Source organism: Leopardus geoffroyi, chromosome E1 (assembly GCF_018350155.1).
Source record: "Leopardus geoffroyi isolate Oge1 chromosome E1, O.geoffroyi_Oge1_pat1.0, whole genome shotgun sequence".
NCBI lineage: Eukaryota > Metazoa > Chordata > Mammalia > Carnivora > Felidae > Leopardus > Leopardus geoffroyi.
In genome coordinates this window covers 18,334,999-18,356,319 of record NC_059330.1, presented here as the reverse complement: position 1 = coordinate 18,356,319, position 21,321 = coordinate 18,334,999, and the positions used below count along the sequence as shown (strand labels likewise).

At 37.9% G+C, this 21,321-nt stretch overlaps 1 protein-coding gene across 2 annotated transcripts in view; it reads left to right on the top strand.

Moving 5' to 3' along the window:
• NLK (nemo like kinase) overlaps nucleotides 1-21,321 on the top strand; it is a 166,668-nt gene that overhangs the window by 101,495 nt on the left and 43,852 nt on the right. For both annotated transcript variants that reach the window (XM_045487971.1, XM_045487972.1), the window contains exon 3: nucleotides 4,065-4,120. In XM_045487971.1, the coding sequence (XP_045343927.1) occupies nucleotides 4,065-4,120 (56 nt within the window). The remainder of the gene's footprint in view (nucleotides 1-4,064; nucleotides 4,121-21,321) is intronic.

The following is a 21,321-nucleotide window of genomic DNA, read 5'->3' as shown; positions in this document are numbered from 1 at the left end:
CACATCAATAAAAAGGATGAACCATTGATCCACACATCAACAGGGATGAATTTCATAGGCATAACAATAAATGACAAAAGTCATAAACAAAAGTGGAAACATGATGGTGGAAAATTAGTGATCACCAAGCTCTGCCATCTACATTTGACAGACGGAGAGCTTGCCTTTGCCGCGTTCAGGGCACTTTGGAAAGGAGAACTGAGATTTGAATCATTCTTTATGATTTAATTTGTATAAAAGTTCAAGGATAGGCAAAACGAGTCTGTGGTGATGGAAACGAAAATGGTGGTGACCTCTGAGCAGGGGTGGGTTTTGACTAGAAAGGAACAAGGGGACCTTCTGAGATGTTGAAATGCTTAACTTCTTGATCAGATTTTAACCGTGGAGTAAAAATTCATCATATTACATACTTTGTGTAAAATTAATCAAATTATACACTTAGGATTTTCATACCTTATATTATAACTCTATTAAAAATAATAGTAATTACATAGTCACTACCTTAAAGAACTTAAAATCTGCTGGGGGGTGAGAATGGGGAAGGGAAAATTCCTTTGCTTAAACATGGGATTTAATGAAGAGTTAAATATCTAGTTTTTATGATCTTAAATAGATTAGGATTATTTATAGCAGTTTTATTGATAAAGGACTAAGAAAAAGAAGCCATGTACACCTCATGTAACCAATGTATAGTAAATCTTAACATCACAGGTTAAAATTCTAAAAAACAGCCACTATAATGGGCTTTTGTCGAGTTCTTAAAAGATCTGAGAAATGTGCTGAGACACTGGTAATGCCCATTATTTAAGGATGTATTTTAGTTAGACAAGTCTGCTTACCTTTTTTTTTTTTTTTTTTTTGTATTTGAGATCCTTTGAAGATTTTTAATTTTTTAATTTTTTTAATTAGACAAGTCTGCTTACCTTTTTTTTTTTTTTTTTTTGTATTTGAGATCCTTTGAAGAGTTGGTGGTATTTTGGGATACTTTGACTCTTTACAAGTCAAAGTCTTTACAAGCGTCCTCCTATTTACATCATAAGGCTAATCCCACACACTTTATTCCCACAAATAATAGTGGGGTTATAGAGGGACTCAGGCTATTTATATAGGGAGTCAGGCATGAAGTCTGGAGTTTGAAACTGCTACTATTCCTTCTCACTTATTTACATCACTTCTGAGATTCCTGGATCATTTCTGCTTATTTAAGCATTGTTTTTGACCCCTGGAAATAACAGTGGATGCCGTTTTCTGATAAGCATTTTGAGATAAAATAACGGTAATATAAAAAACAGGAGTTTAAAAAATTCCAAGCAGAGTTTAAAATATTGTATCTTTGAAGCTAACAATCCCAGCTAAATGCTTTAGTGCAAATGTCTAACCCTGTTTTATATGGCTTTTCTACAAAAAGCCTCATCAAATCTGGAATAAGAAAGCCTCATTCTTCTCCATCAGGCTTTAAAATGTATGGTTGTCACTTTCTCTAGATAACCTCTAATTATAGCAGATAGATTTGAAGTGTAAAATAGCTTTGTCTAATGGACGCTGTCACTCATTGCATTCTGCTTTCCCCCAAGACAGAATGTATTTGTTCAGATACAGAGCTGAGAGTCCGAAAGATGTCAAGTAAAACACTAATTTCTAACTGTCGTCTTCAAGCATCATCAAATATTCATGTTAAAAATTGTTCTATCACATAATGAGAAATGAATTTGCGTGAATTTGTGACACTAGCTAATTATAGGGTTTTAAACTTATAGGAATGAAATAATTTATCTTTCATATGATAAAAATTATGTTTTGAAGAAACTGGAAAATCTGTTATCTTTCATCTGTACCAAGATTCTAAGTATAAACATTTTAATTCAGAAAGGAAAGATCAAGATTCTTTATAAAACATATTAACTATTTTCAAACTTTTAAGTGTAACTGGCTTTAAAGTGTGAGTAAAGACTTTTTCGTTACAGGAGGTTTTAGTTTACATTTAGAATTTTAAAGTGACAAATGCTTGGCTGAGAAAAAAACCAATGAGCAGAGTTTCTTCCACATATAAATTGCAAGGGGAAAAGAAAAAGAGGAGAAATCTGTAGGTTAAAACTTAAAACACAAATCAACCATCATATGTAAATCTTACTTAGCTCCTGATTTAGACTAGAAAATTTTAAGAAAAGAAAATTAGAAATTTGAGGACTGCATGTTTGGTGGTATTAAAAAGCATAACATTTTTAGATCTGATAATTGTATTTTTGAAAAGTTTTTGTCTTTGGGGCACCTGGGTGGCTCAGTTGGTTAAGCGCCCAACTTCAGCTCAGGTCATGATCTCCCAGTTTGTGAGTTTGAGCCCCACATTGGTCTCTCTGCACTCCCCCAACTCTCACGTGCACTTTCTCTCTCTCTCAAAATAAACATTTTTTAGAAATCTAAAAAAATAGGGGTGCCTGGGTGGCTCAGTCAGTTAAGCATCAGACTTCAGCTCAGAGCATGATCTCATGGTTCTTGAGTTTGAGCCCCACATCAGGCTCTGTACTGATGGCTTGGAACCTGGAGCCTGTTTCAGATTGTGTGTCTCCTTATCTGCCCCTCCCCCACTCGTGCTCGCGCGCGCGCGCGCGCGCTCTCTCTCTCTCAAAAATAAGCATTAAAAAAAATTGTTTTTTTAATCTAAAAAAAATAAAATAAAAAGTTTTTGTCTTTTAGTGGTACTGATGTATGGCTGAAATAGGTCTGGTATTTGCATCAGAATTACGTAGGGAGAGTAGAAGATAAAGACAGATGAAACAAGAATGGCCATATGTAGAAACTAAGGCCGGGTATTGATTCCATGAGCATTCTTGATACTATTCTGTGCAGTTTTAAATATTTGAAATTCTCCATAATAAAAAAATTGTTTTTCTTAAAAAATTTGTACCACGCAATTTATTTCCCGTTTTTTGGTTTTTGTTCTTTTTTTGTATTGGTAACCATGAATTTTATTTTGTGGACATCTACTGTGGCATGCATCTGTACAAACCTTTTAGGCAGTGACAATTTATTTCCTGTTAAATAACTTCTACATCCTTTGAGCCTGGCATTTCTCATTAGTTAGATAGGTTCAGATTCTTAAGTGTGACATCATAGATGGGACTTACAAGAATAGCTGGACAGCTGGTAGGGGAAGAAAGCCTATTTGTTATGTTTCAAAGGCAGAAGTGACATTGGTAGTATGCTGCTTTTATAAAGGACTTGAATTTCAGATGCCTTAAAGTCTTTTTTCCACCCTGGTGTCTTCTTTTTTTGTACTTGGAATAAAATCCAAAATGCTTAACAAAATTTAAAGCGATTCTATATGATATATCCCCTGCCTTCCTCTTCTGTTTTATCCCAGTCTATTTTCCTCCCACCCTCTATGTTCCATAAGCACTGGCATTTCTGTTTCTAGAATTTGTCTGGTTCCTTCTTGCTGAATTCAGTGCCTTTATATTACCTACTCATTGCCTGACCAACTCCTATTCAGCCTTCAACTCTTAGCGTTAAACTCAAGGGAAACTTTTTCTCCCCATTCCTCTGGACTTTTTCTCTTCAAATAATAGATGTCATAATTACATAGTTGTGTAACTGTTTGCTTGCTTGCTTGTTTCTTTTATGCTTTCCTCTCCACTTATCATGAGAGCAGGGATGATACTCAGTATAACTGGAGGGCCTACCCCTATGCCTGCCAGGTAGAATGTACTTAGTAAACATTTTTTTGAACAGAGGAATAAAGAAATGAATGGTAGGTATGGCTCCTCATGCTCTTAGAGCAACACTGGTTGTTAAAAATAGGGCATTTCTTTTCAACACACTCTCCGTGAAGGGGTCTGGTAGCTCATTTTAGTTGAGATTGAAGTATCTTTTACATGATAAGTTTACAAACCCATCTTAATATTCAGGACTGTTTCTTGCCTGGCAAATTTAGTTAATCTCAGTGGACAATTGTAACTAAGTCTTAAATCATTAAAGAGTTAATAGTATTTACTTGCATTTATGTCATTTTGCTTCCTTTTTAGTTCTCTAAATTTGACTTTTTTTTTTTTTTTTCCTTTTCTTAGGTACTCTCTGCCCTTGACATACTCCAACCTCCACACATTGACTATTTTGAAGAAATGTATCCTAACCAGGGAATGTGAAAGAAGGGGACAATTTTTTATTAATTTGTTCTTCTAGCACCTTTTGGGGTTCGTGCTTTAAGGCGTATAAAATCTCATCCTTGCAAAGGTGGTTGAGTACCTGGAACCAGGTAATTTTGAAATCCCAAGTATCTGACAGAGAGCAGTATTATCAATATATCCTGAACGGTGATACCATAAAACAGTACTTAATCTCCACACAGCCTTATGAGATAGGTTATTACCATCCCCATCTTGCAGATGAAACCAGTGAGGCAGCTGTGTTGTGTGGAACTCAAGAAAGTGCTCTTGTTGCTATATAACAACTGCCTGTCAGTTAAGAAGATACTACTGCCCTTTTTTTCTGCAACTTGGGGTAAGGTGAAAATTAAAGAGATAACGTAAGTCCAATGTCCCAAGTTCTTTGGAATGTGGTGGTGGTGGTAATGGGGATAGTCATAACTTACAAAAGTTTTTATCATATGAGTTTATTTAATCCCTATGACAACCATCTGGGAAAGATAGGATTCTTCCCACTTTACAGAAAAGGAAATTGAGGCACCAAAGATTTAAAAACAAAACAAAACAAACAAACAAAAACTTGACCAAGATCACAGAGCTAGTAAATATTGAGACTGAGGTTCAATTCCAGACAGTCTGACTCTGTGGTCTTTATTTCAACTCCTACCTATATGATACTCTCCGGATAGAGGCATTAACATTATATTACTACTGTTAACGTGTAAAAATAGTATGTCAGGTATCATGGATAATAATAAACTATAAAATAATGCCTAGTTATAGCTCCGGGGACTGTGCATGGAAAAAAAAAAAAAAAATTGGGACATAGGTTAGCCCTAGGCAAAGCGTCACCATTTATCATTCTGCATGTAACTTGGTAAAACTTTAAGTGAAAGACAGGGAATCCTAAATCCTTGAATTCGGTGAGCTTGTGATAGTGCAATTTATTCACTTTAGGCTTTTAATTAACACCAGGCCTATGACTTAGAATGGAAACCAGTATAAAAGCATGATACTTTTTCTGACTTAGCAGTGAGATAAAAATTTCATTCTTACACAGGTGGCAGGTAATTCTGTACTAGACAATTGTCTTTGATAATTTCCTTAGTAACTGGGACCAGTTAAGAACTTCCCTAAGGGAAAGAGAATGGCTGAGCTGACTGGGGAATTGGGAAACATTATGAAGTGATAGAATTGTCATCGATCACCACTGCTGGGATGTTTTGATCTGATAAACCAAAAGCTCTTGAATGCTGTAATCTTCGGTGTTGCTTCAACCCACAGATCTTTTTTTTTTTTTTTTTTTAATTTTTTTTTTAATGTTTATTTATTTTTGAGGCAGAGAGAGACAGAGCATGAACAGGGGAGAAACAGAGAGAGAGGGAGACACAGAATCTGAAACAGGCTCCAGGCTCCGAGCTGTCAGCACAGAGCCTGACGCGGGGCTCGAACTCACGGACCGTGAGATCATGACCTGAGCCGAAGTCGGACGCTTAACCGACCAAGCCACCCAGGCGCCCCAACCCACAGATCTTTTATGGAACTAACAAAGGCTTAACTCAGTGGACTTGGGGTGCTCCAACCCTGAACACTCCAAAGAAAGGACTGGGCCTTGACCAGCTCCTGGCTGATAAGAGTGTCCTTGTATACCTGAGATCTTGGGCCAGGTTGGATGGTTCTGACATATGCTTTTTTAAAAAGTACAGAATTATCCTAAGGATAGATGACTTGAGAATGTATGTTCTTTTTTCCTCAGCTACAGATCAGTAGTAGCAACTGTGGAGAAAGCATTGATGATTCCATTTCATAGACTTCCTGAAATTACCCAGCTCCTTGCTGAAGAAGGGAACTAGTGGGAGTGGGGCCATACTTGTGTCATTCATCAGAAGTAACTTCTGTACCTGGTCAGGAGTCACCTACTTTATCCTTTTAGTTGGTGGGAAAGGAGCCTACTTATTAGAAGGCATTCCTATGAATGTGTAATGCTATTTCTGCCTGTTTGGAAATGAGGTTGCTGACAACAAACCTTGAAATTAGAAGAAATCTTTATTAAATAAGAATTTTATTGTATTATAGGTTGTGTCACGGGTCCCCAAGATCACCCTCAGGTTCCATGATTTGCTGAAAGAACTCACAGGATCCAGGAAGGATCTACTTGGCTACAGTTTATTACAGCAAAATGATACAGATTAAATCAGCAAAGGAGAAAGGTATACAGGCAGAGGAGAAACCAGGCACAAAGTTCCAGTTGTCCTCCCAGTAGAATTGTACAGATCTTGCTTAATTCTCCCAGCAACAATGAATGACAATACAGGCAAATGTTGTCAACCAGAGAAGCTCACCAGATCCTTAGTGTCCAGGGCTTTTATTGGAGGTCAGTCAGGTGGGCCTAGAGCAGGCACAGGGCTGACCTTAGCTGCTCAGTCTCCAGCCCTCTTCCTTTTTCCCCCACCCAGAGGTTAAACTAATACAGCTGCCCCAAGGCCCCAGGCAAACAAAAACAGGTGTCACCATAAATCACATTGTTAGCATAAACTATCTGGTGTGACCAAAGCCCCAGGTATCCTAAGATGCTCTTATGAGGCAGGATATTGCAAGATCTCAAAGGTTATTTCCCAGGAGCTGGTCATGAGCTAGTCCTAAAGACTTTTGGGACGTATAGGATTTGGGCACCCCAGATCTCTGCTGAGTTAACCCTTTATTGCACATAAGCCATCTGTGGGGAAAGAATGTGTTCAAATAAGATAATTGGCGTGTATGGATATATTTAATAAAATGTCAGATATATTAGATTCTCTTCACTGAACACTTAGCTAATTCATAATATTCATTTTGTGTCTTACAGTTTAAGAATGAATTGTTTATATCAGGCATTAATTTTTTTTGTACTTGGGCTTGTCATTCTTTTAAAAACCTTCTGTGTGCTTCTGTAAGCTAGTGATTCTCAATCATTCATCATTATTGACCATAATTGGACTCTGGGAGATCCTTGAATCATTATTATTTAAGATCCTTGCAGAGCAGAGGAAAAGTTAGCATAGTTATGGTTTAAAACCATGAGTGACATGGGGTGCCTGGGTGGCTCAGTTGGTTGAGCGTCTGACTTTGGCTCAGGTCATGATCTCCAGGTTTGTGAGTTTGAGCCCCGCCCGCGTCAGGCTCTGTGCTGACAGCTCAGAACCTGGAGCCTCCTTCGGATTCTATGTCTCCCTCTTTCTCTGCCCCTCCCGCAATCATGCTCTGCCTCTCTCTCTGTCTCTCTCTCTCTCAATAATATAATAAATAAATGTTAAAAAAAAATTTTTCTGAACTATGAGTGACATAGATAGTATAGTACCTGTTGGTGGCTAATTTCAGCCCATTTCATTAGTTGGCAGAATGTTTCTGTGAAATTTCCCTCTCCGGAATTGTTCATGAATGTTTAAAAGTCTTTGCTGTAAAATATTTGTGGAACCATCTGGTGTACCATTTACTTAAATGTTTTAATTTATTTTTTTAAGGTTTTCTTTTTTTTTTTTTTTTTTTTTTTAGTAATCTCTACACCCCATGTGGGGCTTGAACTCACAACCCTGAAATCAAGAGTCACGTACCTCCAACTGAGCCAGCCAGGTGCTCCTAAAAGTTTTACTTTTTTATTTAATTTTTTACCTTCAAGTTAAAAAATTGACACCTGTTGCTTTCATTGTAATTAGTTGGCTACGGAAGAATCTTTCAAACCTAAACCTGACTTATTCTTGTTTCCTGTTTAATTTTTAGCTATATGTAGAATCATGCACAGAATATAGGTGTTTTCCAGTGGTGGTGCTATTTGGAAAACACTGAATCCTTTTACATAAAAAGGAGTCATTCCTGTAGCTGCCCCAGGATTATAAAGACTCTTAGGAAGGCATGACTTAGCCTGGAGTACAGGATACTAAAAATCTGTGTTTTAGAAGAGCTAGTAAATGGAAATATAAGAAATGCCTTAATTATATATAAGCTCTACTTTTCGGTGATTCTTTTAATATCAATATGAAGTTTTTGTTGTAGCCAAAGCAAAAAAAAAAAAAAAAATTCCTTCTGTTTCCCTCTGAAAAATAAGAAACCTTACTACCAAAACACAAAAATATTGAAGATTAATAATATCTCAAGCTAGTATTTGATTTCAGCTTAATGTATTATTCATCTGTGTCAGCAGCTCCCTCTGTAGTATCTGAAAAACATGGCATACGCATTACACATGGTTTTAGACTTTTTTTTTTAATTGGAGGATTGTGTCTTTGCAGATTTTAGAATGGATAATATTTTGGGTTTTAAATGTATGATCATGGAATTGTGCTTTGAAGATACTTTTTGAGGTCTGTTTGAGGCTCTTGTCATTTTAGGTAAGTTCTAAGTATGTTGCTATGCATCTAATGGATGTTTTAATATTTAAAGTTGATAAAGGAATCAGTTCATAGAGTCAGAAGTATATATTTATCATATTATAATTTAATCTTCCACTGTACATACAGAGCCACATCATTGCACTTTTTTCTAAGATTAAAAACTTGGGATGTTACGTTGCATATGTAACTGTTAGTACAGAAACATTTTAAATTAGAAGATCTCTTTGATTGAATAGTTCATATCATTTTAGAAAATCTGAGGTCTATGAACATTTTGATGTAATCAGATATATAATAAGAGTATAAGCATATACTATTATGCAGTTAATCCTGTTTTTTCCTGAAACTGTGAAAAAGTGATTACATCAGTGCCCACCAAAAATTTGGCCTGAGTTTTCAAAGACCATGCATCTTTAGATAGCTCCTTAAGCAACTTTGAAAAAGACAATGTCTGGACTATAACTGTTTACAAATCTACCTACAGGATGCAACAGATTTAGCATGAATCATATATGGAAGGAACAATAAATTCTACCATGATCTCTGCATCTTGTAGCTTTTCTGTTTTCGTATTTTTAAAATCTAATAATTAAGAAAAGTTCTGTATTTTTTTAACTGAACTTTTAGCCGTTAAAGGATTGCATTATTCATTTTGCACTTTGAGTTTCTATTTGGAAACCTGTATGAAAACACTTTGGCACTTAATTACTTTGAGCCTACTGAAATTTAACCCAAGAGAAACCAGTTGTAATTATTTGATTGAAAATCATTATTTATCGTCCTTCAGTCAGGAATCTGAATTGTATACATAAACATGCCCTTTCCTAGAAAGTACTGGATGCCTGCTGGATGGGAAATAAAAATTTGGCTTGCTTTGGGAAAAGTTTATTTTGAACTTGACACATAATGAAACATTATCTTAGTGTTTTACGGAGGAGAATATGGGCAGAGCAGGTTATCTGCATTAGAAGCAATTTCGGCCTAAAACCAGTGGAAAGGAGCAGTCTAATAGGGTGTCCATGTGTCCTGGTTTGCAAGGATTCCCAGATTTTACCTGATGTCCTCGTATAATTATTAATTAACAAGTTCCTCCTTTTACTTTCACAAGTGTCCCTATTTGGATAATAGGTTTGGCTTATGCAGGCATTGTTTAAACAGGAATCTCTTGTCATAAATGCAGTGAGGGAGCCTACATGCCCATTTGACCAGTTGAGAACCCTTGGTAGGAGTAATGTAGTTTTGGGCTCCCAGATGCAGTCATTCAATTTTAACTGACAGTATTTGTATACTGTATTTTATAGGAACATTTTGTAATTTAAAGAATACACAATACATGATTGCTTGGTGCTGTGAAATAGCTCTATAACCCGCAGAGAATCTTAGGAGTCTGTGAAGAGCTAAGAACAAACAAAATGAAATATGTATTTGCATATGTAAGTGCACTCTTACTCTGCATCAGACAGTACCAGCAAGGACCAGAAATCTGCATCCTAGGAGCTTTGAAGATTCTCATATTGTTAGAATTCCCTCTTCATTTATTCCGTAAACAAAAGCATCAACTATGTGCCTAGAACCAGAAATTTTTTTTTGTTTTGCTCACTATTGTGTTCCCAGCTCTTAGAACAATGCCTGACATATAGTAGGTGCTAAATAAGTGTTTGTTAATTGAACGAATAAAATAGTCTCTTAGTGGAAACTAAAAAGTTCCCAAGCTGAATTGCTTGAAAAGCATTTAATGATTTAAAACAAAAACAAGGGCGCCTGGGTGGCGCAGTCGGTTAAGCGTCCGACTTCAGCCAGGTCACGATCTCGCGGTCCGGGAGTTCGAGCCCCGCGTCGGGCTCTGGGCTGATGGCTCAGAGCCTGGAGCCTGTTTCCGATTCTGTGTCTCCCTCTCTCTCTGACCCTCCCCCGTTCATGCTCTGTCTCTCTCTGTCCCAAAAATAAATAAACGTTGAAAAAAAAAATTAAAAAAAAATAAATAAATAAAAAATAAAACAAAAACAAAACCTGATGCTTTTACCCACTGTCACCAGTTCTGGCTCCTTACCTCTGAAGCCCAAAAGGGAAAATAAAGGAAAAGTTAGCAGAACAATCCAGCTGAATTCCTGACTTTAACTGCCACTTAGTATCTAGTCAGCCTTATTTATTCATTCAGCCAAATAATTAACACTACTTTGGTTTTTTAAGAAAAAAAATTTAATGTTTATTTATTTTTGAGAGAGAGAGAGATACAGTGTGAGCAGGGGAGGGCCAGAGAGAGAGGGAGACAAGAATCCGAAGCAGGCTCCTGTGCTGACAGCTCAGAGCCCAGTGTGGGCCTCCAGCCCACAAACCACAAGATCATGACCTGAGTCGAAGTCAGATGCCCAACTAACTGAGCCACCCAGGCACCCCTAGCACTACCTTTTACATAATAACATTGTACCAATCTCTGTGGAAGGTGCAAAGATGAATCGTGTATTTGTTTAATTTTTTTTTTCATTTAGTGTACCAGGCACTGTTCTAAATACTTGACCCTTATCTCCATTTTACAGATGAAAAAACTGTAGCTCAGAGAGGTAAATAACTCATCCAGGTTCACTTAGAAATGACGGAGCTGGGATTTGAACCCATATTGACTGGTCTTAATGGGCTGGGAGTGCTCTTAACTCAGTGCTGCCTCCTAGCGCTTTCCTTAAAAGGAAATATAGTCTGTGGAGTGAGATAAGATATAAAGAAATAACCATCAGATGTGGTAGAAAGTGCCAAAAGAATATGGATAGGTGGTGTGGAACTGTAAAAGAAGAGATTGCTTCAGGCAGAAAAAAACAGTAAGACTTAATGGAGAAAATGACATTTCAGACAAATTTTGAAAGATGAGGATTTGGACAGGTAGCATTGAGATGGATGGATATTCCAGATGGAGAGACTAAGTTCAGGAGTATCATTTAGGGAATGGCACATCATCCAGCTGGCTAGAGTTTAGCATGCATAAATAATGAAAAACTAAGCTAGTTGGGGCAAATCATGGAGGGCCTTGAATGTTGAACTAAGAAAATTCATCTGTATTCAGTCGGCATTGGAAGGCACAATGAAAGATTTTTGTGATGCGGAATGACAGAATCAGAAGTGCTCTTTATAAACTTAACAAAGAGTTTCTGTTTGGGATCATGAGAAAGTTCTAGAATTAGATAGTGGTGATAGTTGCACAACATTGTGAATGTAATGCCATGGAATTGTGCGTGTAAAAATGGTTAAAATGGTAAATTTTATGTGTAGAGGCCACTTTTAGACAACAGGCTTGAGCAATGGAAACTTGATCAAGGCAGAAGGGCTGACAGCGACTGCCTGCCTGAATACAGACAGGCCCATCAGGCAACCCACCTCCAAATACCCAAAGGCACTGACCAATGGATTACTAACAACCAGGCACAGTTACCCAAAAGGAAAATTCCATAGTCCCCATACCTTCTCACCTTCCCTCTTTAAATATGGCTCCCACCCACTGCCTTACTGCAGACAGACTCTCCTTTTCTATCCTTCCCCACTGCTCCCTTGCAGTGTATTCAATAAACTTCTGTCTTCCTTGTTCTGACTTGGGTGAATCCTTTCACTGCCCACGCTACCGGCTCCCCCGCCCCCAGTCATTGCTCCACATTTGGGGGCCCCCATCCAGTTGAGTGGGACACCACATTATGTATATTTTAACCACAGGTTTGCGGTGGGGGGGGGGGGGGGGCGGTTAACCTTAAGAAAAGGACCTAACTCTTAGGGCTGAGAGGCAATGATTGTTGCATGCAGACTGGGAAAGGAGAATAGAAGGATTCTTGGCAATTTACTGGCACCTCTTTAGCCATGTACTCAGCAGCCTGCGCTTTGATTTTGATGGCTGGTTGGGGATTCACAGAGGCAGGACAAGGAAGTGAAAGAATTAGGGAGGGGGCTCCCTAGAGCCCTAGAACTTCACAGGATAGCTGGCCACATTGATAGAGAAGCAGTTGACATCAAAAGAGGACTTGGCGCCCTCCAAGAAAGGAGAGGCAAGATTCAAAGACAGATGCTGGGCTGATAGCAAGCAGCAGGTTCAGTAGCAGTAGTAGTGTGGTTAGAATATGGAGATTGTGTTCCAAAAAAGGAATTTGTAGTTAGGACAGGTTATAGCCGCTTCTAGATAGAAAGTAGAGCCATGCTCGAAGGTAGATGAAGTAGAATAATAACAGAAATCCTCAGAATTCAGATGGTTGAGAAACTGAGAGGTAGAGATTCTCTCTGGTTGCACATTAAAATCACCTAGGGAGCCTTTTATAGAAATACAAATGTTCAAACCCTACCTTCTGATTTAATTGGTTTGAGTTTGGTTCTAGGCATCAGTAAGTATTTTTGAAGATGTTCTCCCCAGTGATCTGAATGTGCCCTCAGGGTTGGGATCCACTAGGCTAAAGCACCAGAATAATTACCAGCATGAAGGCTGAAGTTACCCGTGACTACCTGAGGGACTTCAAATATGCAAATGTGAAGCAGCTGTTTGTGTCATTTGGCTAATAAGATCTGGATTGTTGTAAAGACTGCTAGAAAAGATGAGGGTAGAAATTGTGAAATTAATTTCAGGTATGTATGTTTTTTTTTTTTTTTTTTTAAAGAAGAGGTCTTTGAGCAGTAGCAGCGGGACCAACCATAGCCTAGAAAAGGGAGGCGAGATGGAAGCAGCTTACTTGGTCTCTAATTGTTAGTTCTTTAAGTGGAGACTGCTCCTCAGAATCATGTCGCTGCTCTTCATGTATGGATCATAAATGCTTTTTGATGACCAGATTGACTGTGATTGATCTACTAGTCTTCAAAAGACATAATTCATCCTCTTTTTAGGCTTTAAGAAAGTTGGAACTTTTTGCCTCAAATAGAATATATTCTAACTTTTTTTTCATTCTGACACACCAGTGGTGTAAAGGGCAGAATTTAAAGTGTAAGTATCAGTTTAAAGCCATGTGTATAGTCTTTGACTCGAGGCCTTGAATCAGTCACCCAAAATCTCTGCTTTGTTCATTCTTTGACTTTTTAAACATGATGAAAAGAGAGAGAATTCGTTTATGTCCAATTCCATTCATTTAGCTCATTTTTCAGAGTGAGCATGAGCTCGGAATCAAGAATGTGCTGTTCCCTCAGGTAATTTCAGCTCCCATAGGCTTCCCCTAGTGAGAGAATTTCACCAAACTGAGCATGATACTGGTGCTGAGAGAGGTAGTTTTATACAGTATGACCCCTTAACAAGAGCCAGCTGTTTCATACAGGGTTCGGTCAAAGAAATCAGCACTCTGTTTCGATACCAGAGAACACTATACTGTTGGATTTAATGTGAGTTTGACGTATTGGCTTCCAACATGGCATCTTCCCAGATGACTTTTTGTGATACTCAGTGTTCATTTTATGCCCTAACTTTAGACCTTTACCCTCAGGAACGAGGTACCAGCAGGTAGTATAAAGCATAATGGCCATTGCTGTTACCTTTAAGGGGTTCATGGTTCAGTTGGGGATGATTGATGAATTTCAAATAATTTTAATATTAATCAGTTTAACACTAAAGATCGTAACCAAATTTTCTTGCGCAGAAAAAACTGCTCTGCCCTTCTCTCCCCGCCTCCCCCAAAAAAGAGTTTGGAAGACTTATCTGATACTTAAAATTTTCATAGAATAGAACATTTTCTCTAGTCCTTTCTTACAGGATCCATACAAGATCAGTGATCTATTAGTCTAATAAATATATTTTCAGTATTTCCAGTTGTATTTTTATTTTTTCACAAAATTTTAGGCAGTATCTGTTTTGTTTGTGGGTCCAGGTAGCTCTTTCTTTTCTAATTAAATAGTGTGGAGCAGTGCTAACAAGTGTCACATCTAAGTGTATAATAGAATGTTCATTACATAAATGTTAGAAAGTGGGGACAAGTGGGAACAAATGGATAAGGCTCTATGTCAGATATTAGGTCTTTTTTTCTTACACCTTTTTTTTTTGAGATATAATTGACATATAGCAGATACTACATCTTGACACAGAGGCAGACCCCCCCCTTTAAATGGACCGCCATTTTATTTCATCTCTTACTGCCATAGAAAGTATTGAGAAACAGACTTCCCTGATATGCTTCTCCTAGATTCTTCTTATAGATTTTTGTTCTCTGTATATTTTGAATCCTCCCTGCCCTTCATAACTAGTTCCTTATAATAACTTTGTCTTTTAAAACCTTTAACCATAAGTGAATTTCGTTGGTGATGGTTAGCACTGGGTAGGTAAGGAGGCATCTGTAGCTTGGCATATTGAGAGGCTTGTTCTTCCCTTCACAGTGCTGCTTGTGGTGGTTTATACCACTGATTGCAGTCCGCTCTCAGGTTTTAATGACATCATTCTTGCAGCTTTACAATAGATGAGCCTGGAGTAAATTGCTCTCAAATTCTGTTGGGCAGGAGGGTATTTGAAACCAGATTGTCTGGACACAGAAGTAAGTTTTTTAGATCCGTTAGGAAAGGTTGGTGGATCTAATTTGAAGGCTTGGTGTCTCTTAGAGAAAGTTTTGAGATTTGTTGTAGTGGCAGTAAGCAGCATGATGCAGTTTATATGACTGATCGGTGTATTTATCCTCTGACTGGATTAAGAGGTGATCGAAGAATTTGCCCTTTCTCTTCATGAATTAAAAAAACTGGAGAAGCAAAATGTTTATAATCTAGGTAAAGGCACTTCTTTCAAAGATTTTTTTTTTTTTTAAGTTCAGAAAAAAATAATGACTATTTCAGTCATTTCTTTTGGTTTGTTTCTTGACTCTTAATCTCTGTTTTTGTGTGAATGTGCATTTGCTTGGGAGGGTTATGATGGTGGAAAATTAGTAATCGCCAAGCTCTGCCATCTACATTTGGCAGACAGAGCTTGCCTTTGACTCCTTCAGGGCACTTTGGAAAGAAGAGAACTGAGATTTGAAGTAACATCTTTTTCTCTAGGATGCTCTTTCTGTTTTATTGCATGTGTTTTATTGCAAGGCTATTGTATAGCCTTAGTGACAAGGACTTAGCCAATAGAGCCTTCTGGGGCTATGACAGAGTATGTAAAATGAAGTATGTAGAAGGTAGCTTTCCTGTGATTTTCCCTTTTTTCTGGTGATAGAATTGATTTTTTAAAATTAGTTTTAAATTGCAAATTAAAGGTAGTTTTAATTTTTGACATTCTATATACAACAGATTAATTGCCCTAAAAAGAAAAGGAATTTGCCTTTGCCTGGGAAAGAGAATGTTGTATTCAAACATTTTAACAACGTGACCTTTTATTCCATTGATTTCTATAGAGAAGCACAGGCAGGCTTCAGAAAAGGTCAGTGATTCTAATTGAAGCACACACTGATTTTTTTTTTTTTTTTTTCTAGTTGCAAAGGCGCCCATGCTTTTTGTTGCAAAGAAGATGATGAGATTTAGGGCTGACCATTTGTTACAAGAGAAAGCAATTCTCTCTGTGATGCATTGCTGTTTTTCTTCCACATGGAAAGCATTGTTTGAAATCAACAATATCCATAAACCAGATTTTCATTATCCATGCTCTTTAATGCCCTCATTTTTATTTCAGAGGCAGTTACATATCTGAGATCTAGGTTGAAATTTCCCTCCGCTGTGGACCTGAGTTTGGAAGAAAAAAATGTGAGTCTGTTAAGTCTCACATATTTATGGTTGTGAGATTGCCTTCTTTCAAATAGGAATGACCGGATTTCAGAATTAGTGCTTAATGTGGGTTTAAGCATGTTTTCACTGTCATTCTTGGACTTTTCATATAAGAGAATTCATGGACACCTATTTGATGGATATTTAATATTCCAAGATTTCTTTTTGGTCTGGCTTAGAGTGAGTTTTGTCCAATACGCAGTGGAAGAAAGAATGATCCAGCTTTCATTATCTCAAGTCAGTAAAGACTGTTTAGGCATTAAAATTGTGTTTTCAAAGCTTTCTGTCCATATTCAGTCGGTAGGAAATAATTTGACACAAGTTCTCTGTTTTCTTCTCCCAGTCCAGCTAAACCAGTTAAATAGCCTTATTTTGTTCTCTGAAAGCTTTTAACATATCATTAATAATTTTTCATACAAAATCAGTTACTGATTGCACCTAAAGCATTAAATGTATTCTCAGAGTTCAGTTCCCTTGAGCAGGCAGACCAGACTGCTATAGTTCTGAACTCCAGATGGTAAGAGTGTTTTGAACCTGATAGGTGGGTTTGTTTGTTTGTTTGTTTGTTTTTACATAAGACCGTATCACAAGTATTCACATTTATACACAACTTGGGCTGTCCAGGATGATTAGCTCTCTGTTATTGAAGTGCTTGTTTAGCAGTGCTGTTTTATGACATGTTTGCACAACACCTTGTCATTTATAGTAAGCATTTATTCCTAATAGCTTATAAATTCTCCCAGTGTTTATTGATAGTAGAAGCTGTGTAAAGAATTGGCTTTATTCCTTCTCTTTTGTCTGAGAGGTGGGAACAAGTGAAGTCAGACTGCTTGGCAGGCCTGGATATGGGAATGTGGAATATTGACCTTTATCTCATATTCTTAGAAGATTGTTACATTAAGAAACTGACTAGTGAATGTCTCCATTTCTTCTCCCTACAAAGCTCTCAATACTAGATACTAGAGCCTAAATTAATATTCTTGATACTAGAGCCTAAATAACAGCACTCTAAAATCAGCCCCCTTCTCCATCCTTCTTCCTGCCATACTCTTCATCATCCCTTGTTCTGTTGCCCGACAGTAGCAGTCTTGAGTTTAATGGCCTCCTAGCACATCATGAAACAAGAACAAGGGTCGTCATCCTCTGTTTATTTCAAAGCCCTTATGATAGTTCAGGGCCTACCTAGTCAGCATTCTGCTAGCTTGACATAATAGCAAATCTGTTGTAGTGGCAAAGAGCATGGGGTCTGGAGCCAGATTACCTAGATTTGAATTCTGGCTTTGCCTCTTACTACCTGTGTGACCTTGTAACCTCTCTGTGCCTCAATTTCCTGGTTAATAAAATGAGAATAATAATGGTCCCTACCTCAGAGAGTTATTTTGGCATAGATTGGGATAGAGTGACAGACTGACTTAAAATAGTGCCTGGAAGTTGATAAGCGCTATAAAAGTAGTAAGGGAAGGCCTTATAGAGGAGAACTTATTAAAGCCGACACACAGTAGGAATTCCTATGAATTTTCTGGTACAAGCAAAGCATGTCAAGCGACTGCCAACAACCAACAGACGACATTAGCAAGTACTCATCACAGACAAATGGACTTTGATAATGGCCTACCAATAACAAGCATAGCCTGTTTTGGATTTTTTTAAAATAATAATATGTGAACTGTTGTTAACCTCAGTACCTCATGTCTCCTTACCTGGCATCCTCTTCCCAGCATACAAATCTTCAGCACCTCCAAGCCTTCCACCCAGACTGCATCCACATTATCTTTCTTAGTGCTTTTTTCAGTACCTTTACCAAACCTTTCCTATTAATTAGAAAGAAATGACATCATTTCCTCCTTCAGCCCACCATCCCAAGAACTATTCGCTTTTTTATGTCCTACAGTTACGTCTTCTAGTATTGTCTGTCCCTTCCTGCCTGCATAAAGGTTACTCAGGCTTTAGCGTACTAGCAAATCCTTAGGTTGTTTTAAAGAACAGTTAAAAGTTCCAACTCACAGTTGGAATTTTTTTTCCCTCTGCTTTGAAGAGAATCACTATAGATAGAGCAAATTATTCACACCAGCTCTTTTTGAAACACCTGTGTTCCAGGTGAAGCAAAAAAAAAAAGGAAAGGTTGAATCTAGTCTTTTCACCTCTCCATCAAAAAATAAATATGTCTCTAAAACTTCCCAGCTGGTTGGAATGAAATGCTGTCAGGCTTTCCAACTCTTAGAGGGTAATATTGGATGACAACAAAGCCACACCTAATTTGAGCTGCTGAAAAGCCTCATAACCCCATTATCGTTCTCCTGAACTGCTTAACCTTCTGGTTAACCTTCTGATTATTAGCCTCTTGACATATTTAATTCAGGTGTGAGAATTTAGGGAGGCTCACAGGACTGTTTATTTGATCTTTTTGTATATCCCACTGTTCTGACTTTATTTCTATTTTTTAAGGTTGGTAGACACTAGGAGGCATGTGTTACCTGGAGACCCAGAGGTTTCAGAAGCCACTAAATATATCAGACCTGCCTTAATTGGAGGATATGGGGAAGCAGTGGGGCTTTTAGCCACTTCATAGACCAGCTGAGTCTCCTGCTACCAACTCAATTTATTTGAGAGCAGTACTTCAGGGAACTTAATGGAGCTACAGCACACTAGCACGAATCTGAATTTTAGCCAGATACAATTTCTTTATGTACTACTTACTGTGGTCGTTTGCTCTCTGCATACTCTATTGGTGTCATTATTAAATATTAAGAGCACTGATTTGTACAGTTGGTAATGGGCTTAATAATTGCATGTTTAATTGATAGTCTTTTCCTCTTATTGATACATCATGTAAAGGTGGCAAGAGAATCAGATGGTAGAAAATAGTATTAGGTTGAGGTGGCTGTTTTCCAAAGGAAGTATATTATGTATGAGCTGAGCGAAGTTTTGTTTTGTGTGCATGTGTTGTTTCTTTGTTTGTTTGTTTGTTTGTTTGTTTGTTTTTGGATATGTGGAATACTGATCAGTTACTAATTTTTACCACCCTGAGCTCCAGACTGAGAAACCTATTACTAGAAGCCCTTTACCAGAACCAGGGTCCCTGCGTAAAGGGTCTCAAAAGTCTAACAAAGATTAGCACTTTTATAATTGTTCCCTTCAGTTTCCAGTCTGTCCAGAACCAACCCTAGGTCTCTCTCAAAAATTATATGCCCTGTAGAAAACTTTTCTTGATCTAAAAGGTTTTTATGTCCTCATATGAAAGAATGTGACTGTCATCGACATACTATTTTTTGGTGCCAGAAAACCACCAGACCCCATTTCATAAGTGAATAAAACTTTCCTCTTCAGCACTGATATCCTTAAGAGATTGCCTAATCTTTCCTTTTAAGATCAGTAGCTTAAAGGAACTTTTTCAACCGGTTGCCTGTTTTGTGTTTTTGTGGGTTTTTTTTGGTTGGTTGGTTGGTTGGTTGGTTGGGTTTTTTTGTACTAACATTCTTTTGGCTTTTTTTTCTTCAGGGAGGGGGAAATGTCAGGATAAATAAGAACATGGTCATACATTTTGGCAAAGGCATGGACTTTGATATTGGGCATTCCTGAATTCATCTCCTTATTTCCCCTCCTCTCTTTTAGCTTTTTGACCTTCAAAAGTTACATGATACTTTTCCCTGAGCCTCAGTTTTCTCAATGATAAATGGAGATAATATTTTTCTTCAAAGGACTGTTGCAAGGAATAAACAAATTAGTGTATGTAACACATTTGGCACAGTGCCTGGCATATTGATATTTAATAAATTCAGTATCCTTCCTCCCTCCTGTAACAGTGATGGTGATAACAGCTACCCAAGTAATCTCCCTGTTCCCTCAGTTGCCAGACATTTATATATGATTCACATACAACATCTAAACCCTGGCAGTAACCCTGTGTAGTAGATTTCATTGTCCCTATTTTATAAACGCAGAAACAAATTCTGAGGATTTCGTTAGCTTGCCTGATGTTATTAAGCCAGTAAGTAGCAGTTGACAATCTAACCTAGTCTTTCATCCCAAAACCTACACCACGCCGTCTTCCACTGCCTGAATTCCTTTACCTCCTCATTGTAAAAACCAGCTTCCTGGCCTTCTCTCTTCTGAAGTAGAATTACTTCCTTCCCCTTTACCCCAAAGTTTATCTTTTGAAAGACAGTACAAGTTCAGAACAAAGGCCAGGATCTTGTATTCACTCTGCTGCACACTAGTTTGTAAAATGGGAATCACGATAGGATTTCTTTCTTAGAGCAATTAAGAGTACATGAGGCTAAGTAAATTTAAAGCTGGGGGCTTAACACATAGAAAACTCTCGACAAATAGGAGCTTTTTTTTTCTCAATAAGTATTTTTCTTTTTCAGTCAAGCTTCTGTGGCCATGTACAGTACATTAAAAATCTTTTTGCTTCCTTGTTTTCTCTACTTGATTTTTACAGCTCATCTCAGTCCCTTCTGACCTCTTGTATGTTGCCTTGCATTTGTCCATCTTTTTTCTCTGTGTTGTCATGGAGTTAGCAAGCTCTCTACACCCACTTGGTGCCCAGTCGGTATTTATTGATGCTAATGATGATGGTTACACAAAGATGCTGCTGGCACCAGTCCTGTAGCCTCTGAGACTGCTTGAATAATCATGACCTCCTAAAAACAGAAAAGGAGTCAATCATCTGACTCCTAATTGAAGGTCAGAATTTGGTGTCAGCATTTGTTTCTGTGGTGATTGTGTAGCTTTTTCTGCAGAATTACCTTTGACAGTTGGAGTAGTCAGGTTTTCTGGCATGCGGCTGATTATCATGCATTCTTAAATTACTTCCTAAAATAGATCATAGAGATGGGTGGGTCAAGCAAATACTGATCATGGTACAGATTTGTTTTAATTGGAGCAAGGGGTCAGGGAGTCCTACCATTGAGGGTATAGTTGACTGCCAGGCTCTAGATGAATTTCCTGTTCTTCTTGCCCATAATCATTTTTGCATCAAAGAAAATTGTGTAAAACTGTTTTTTTGTTTTTAATGTTTGTTTACTTTGGGGACAGAGAGAGATAGAGCACGAGTGGGGGAGGGCCAGAGAGGGAGGGAGACACAGAATCCGAAGCAGGCTCCAGGCTCTGAGCAGTCAGCACAGAGCCGGACATGGGGC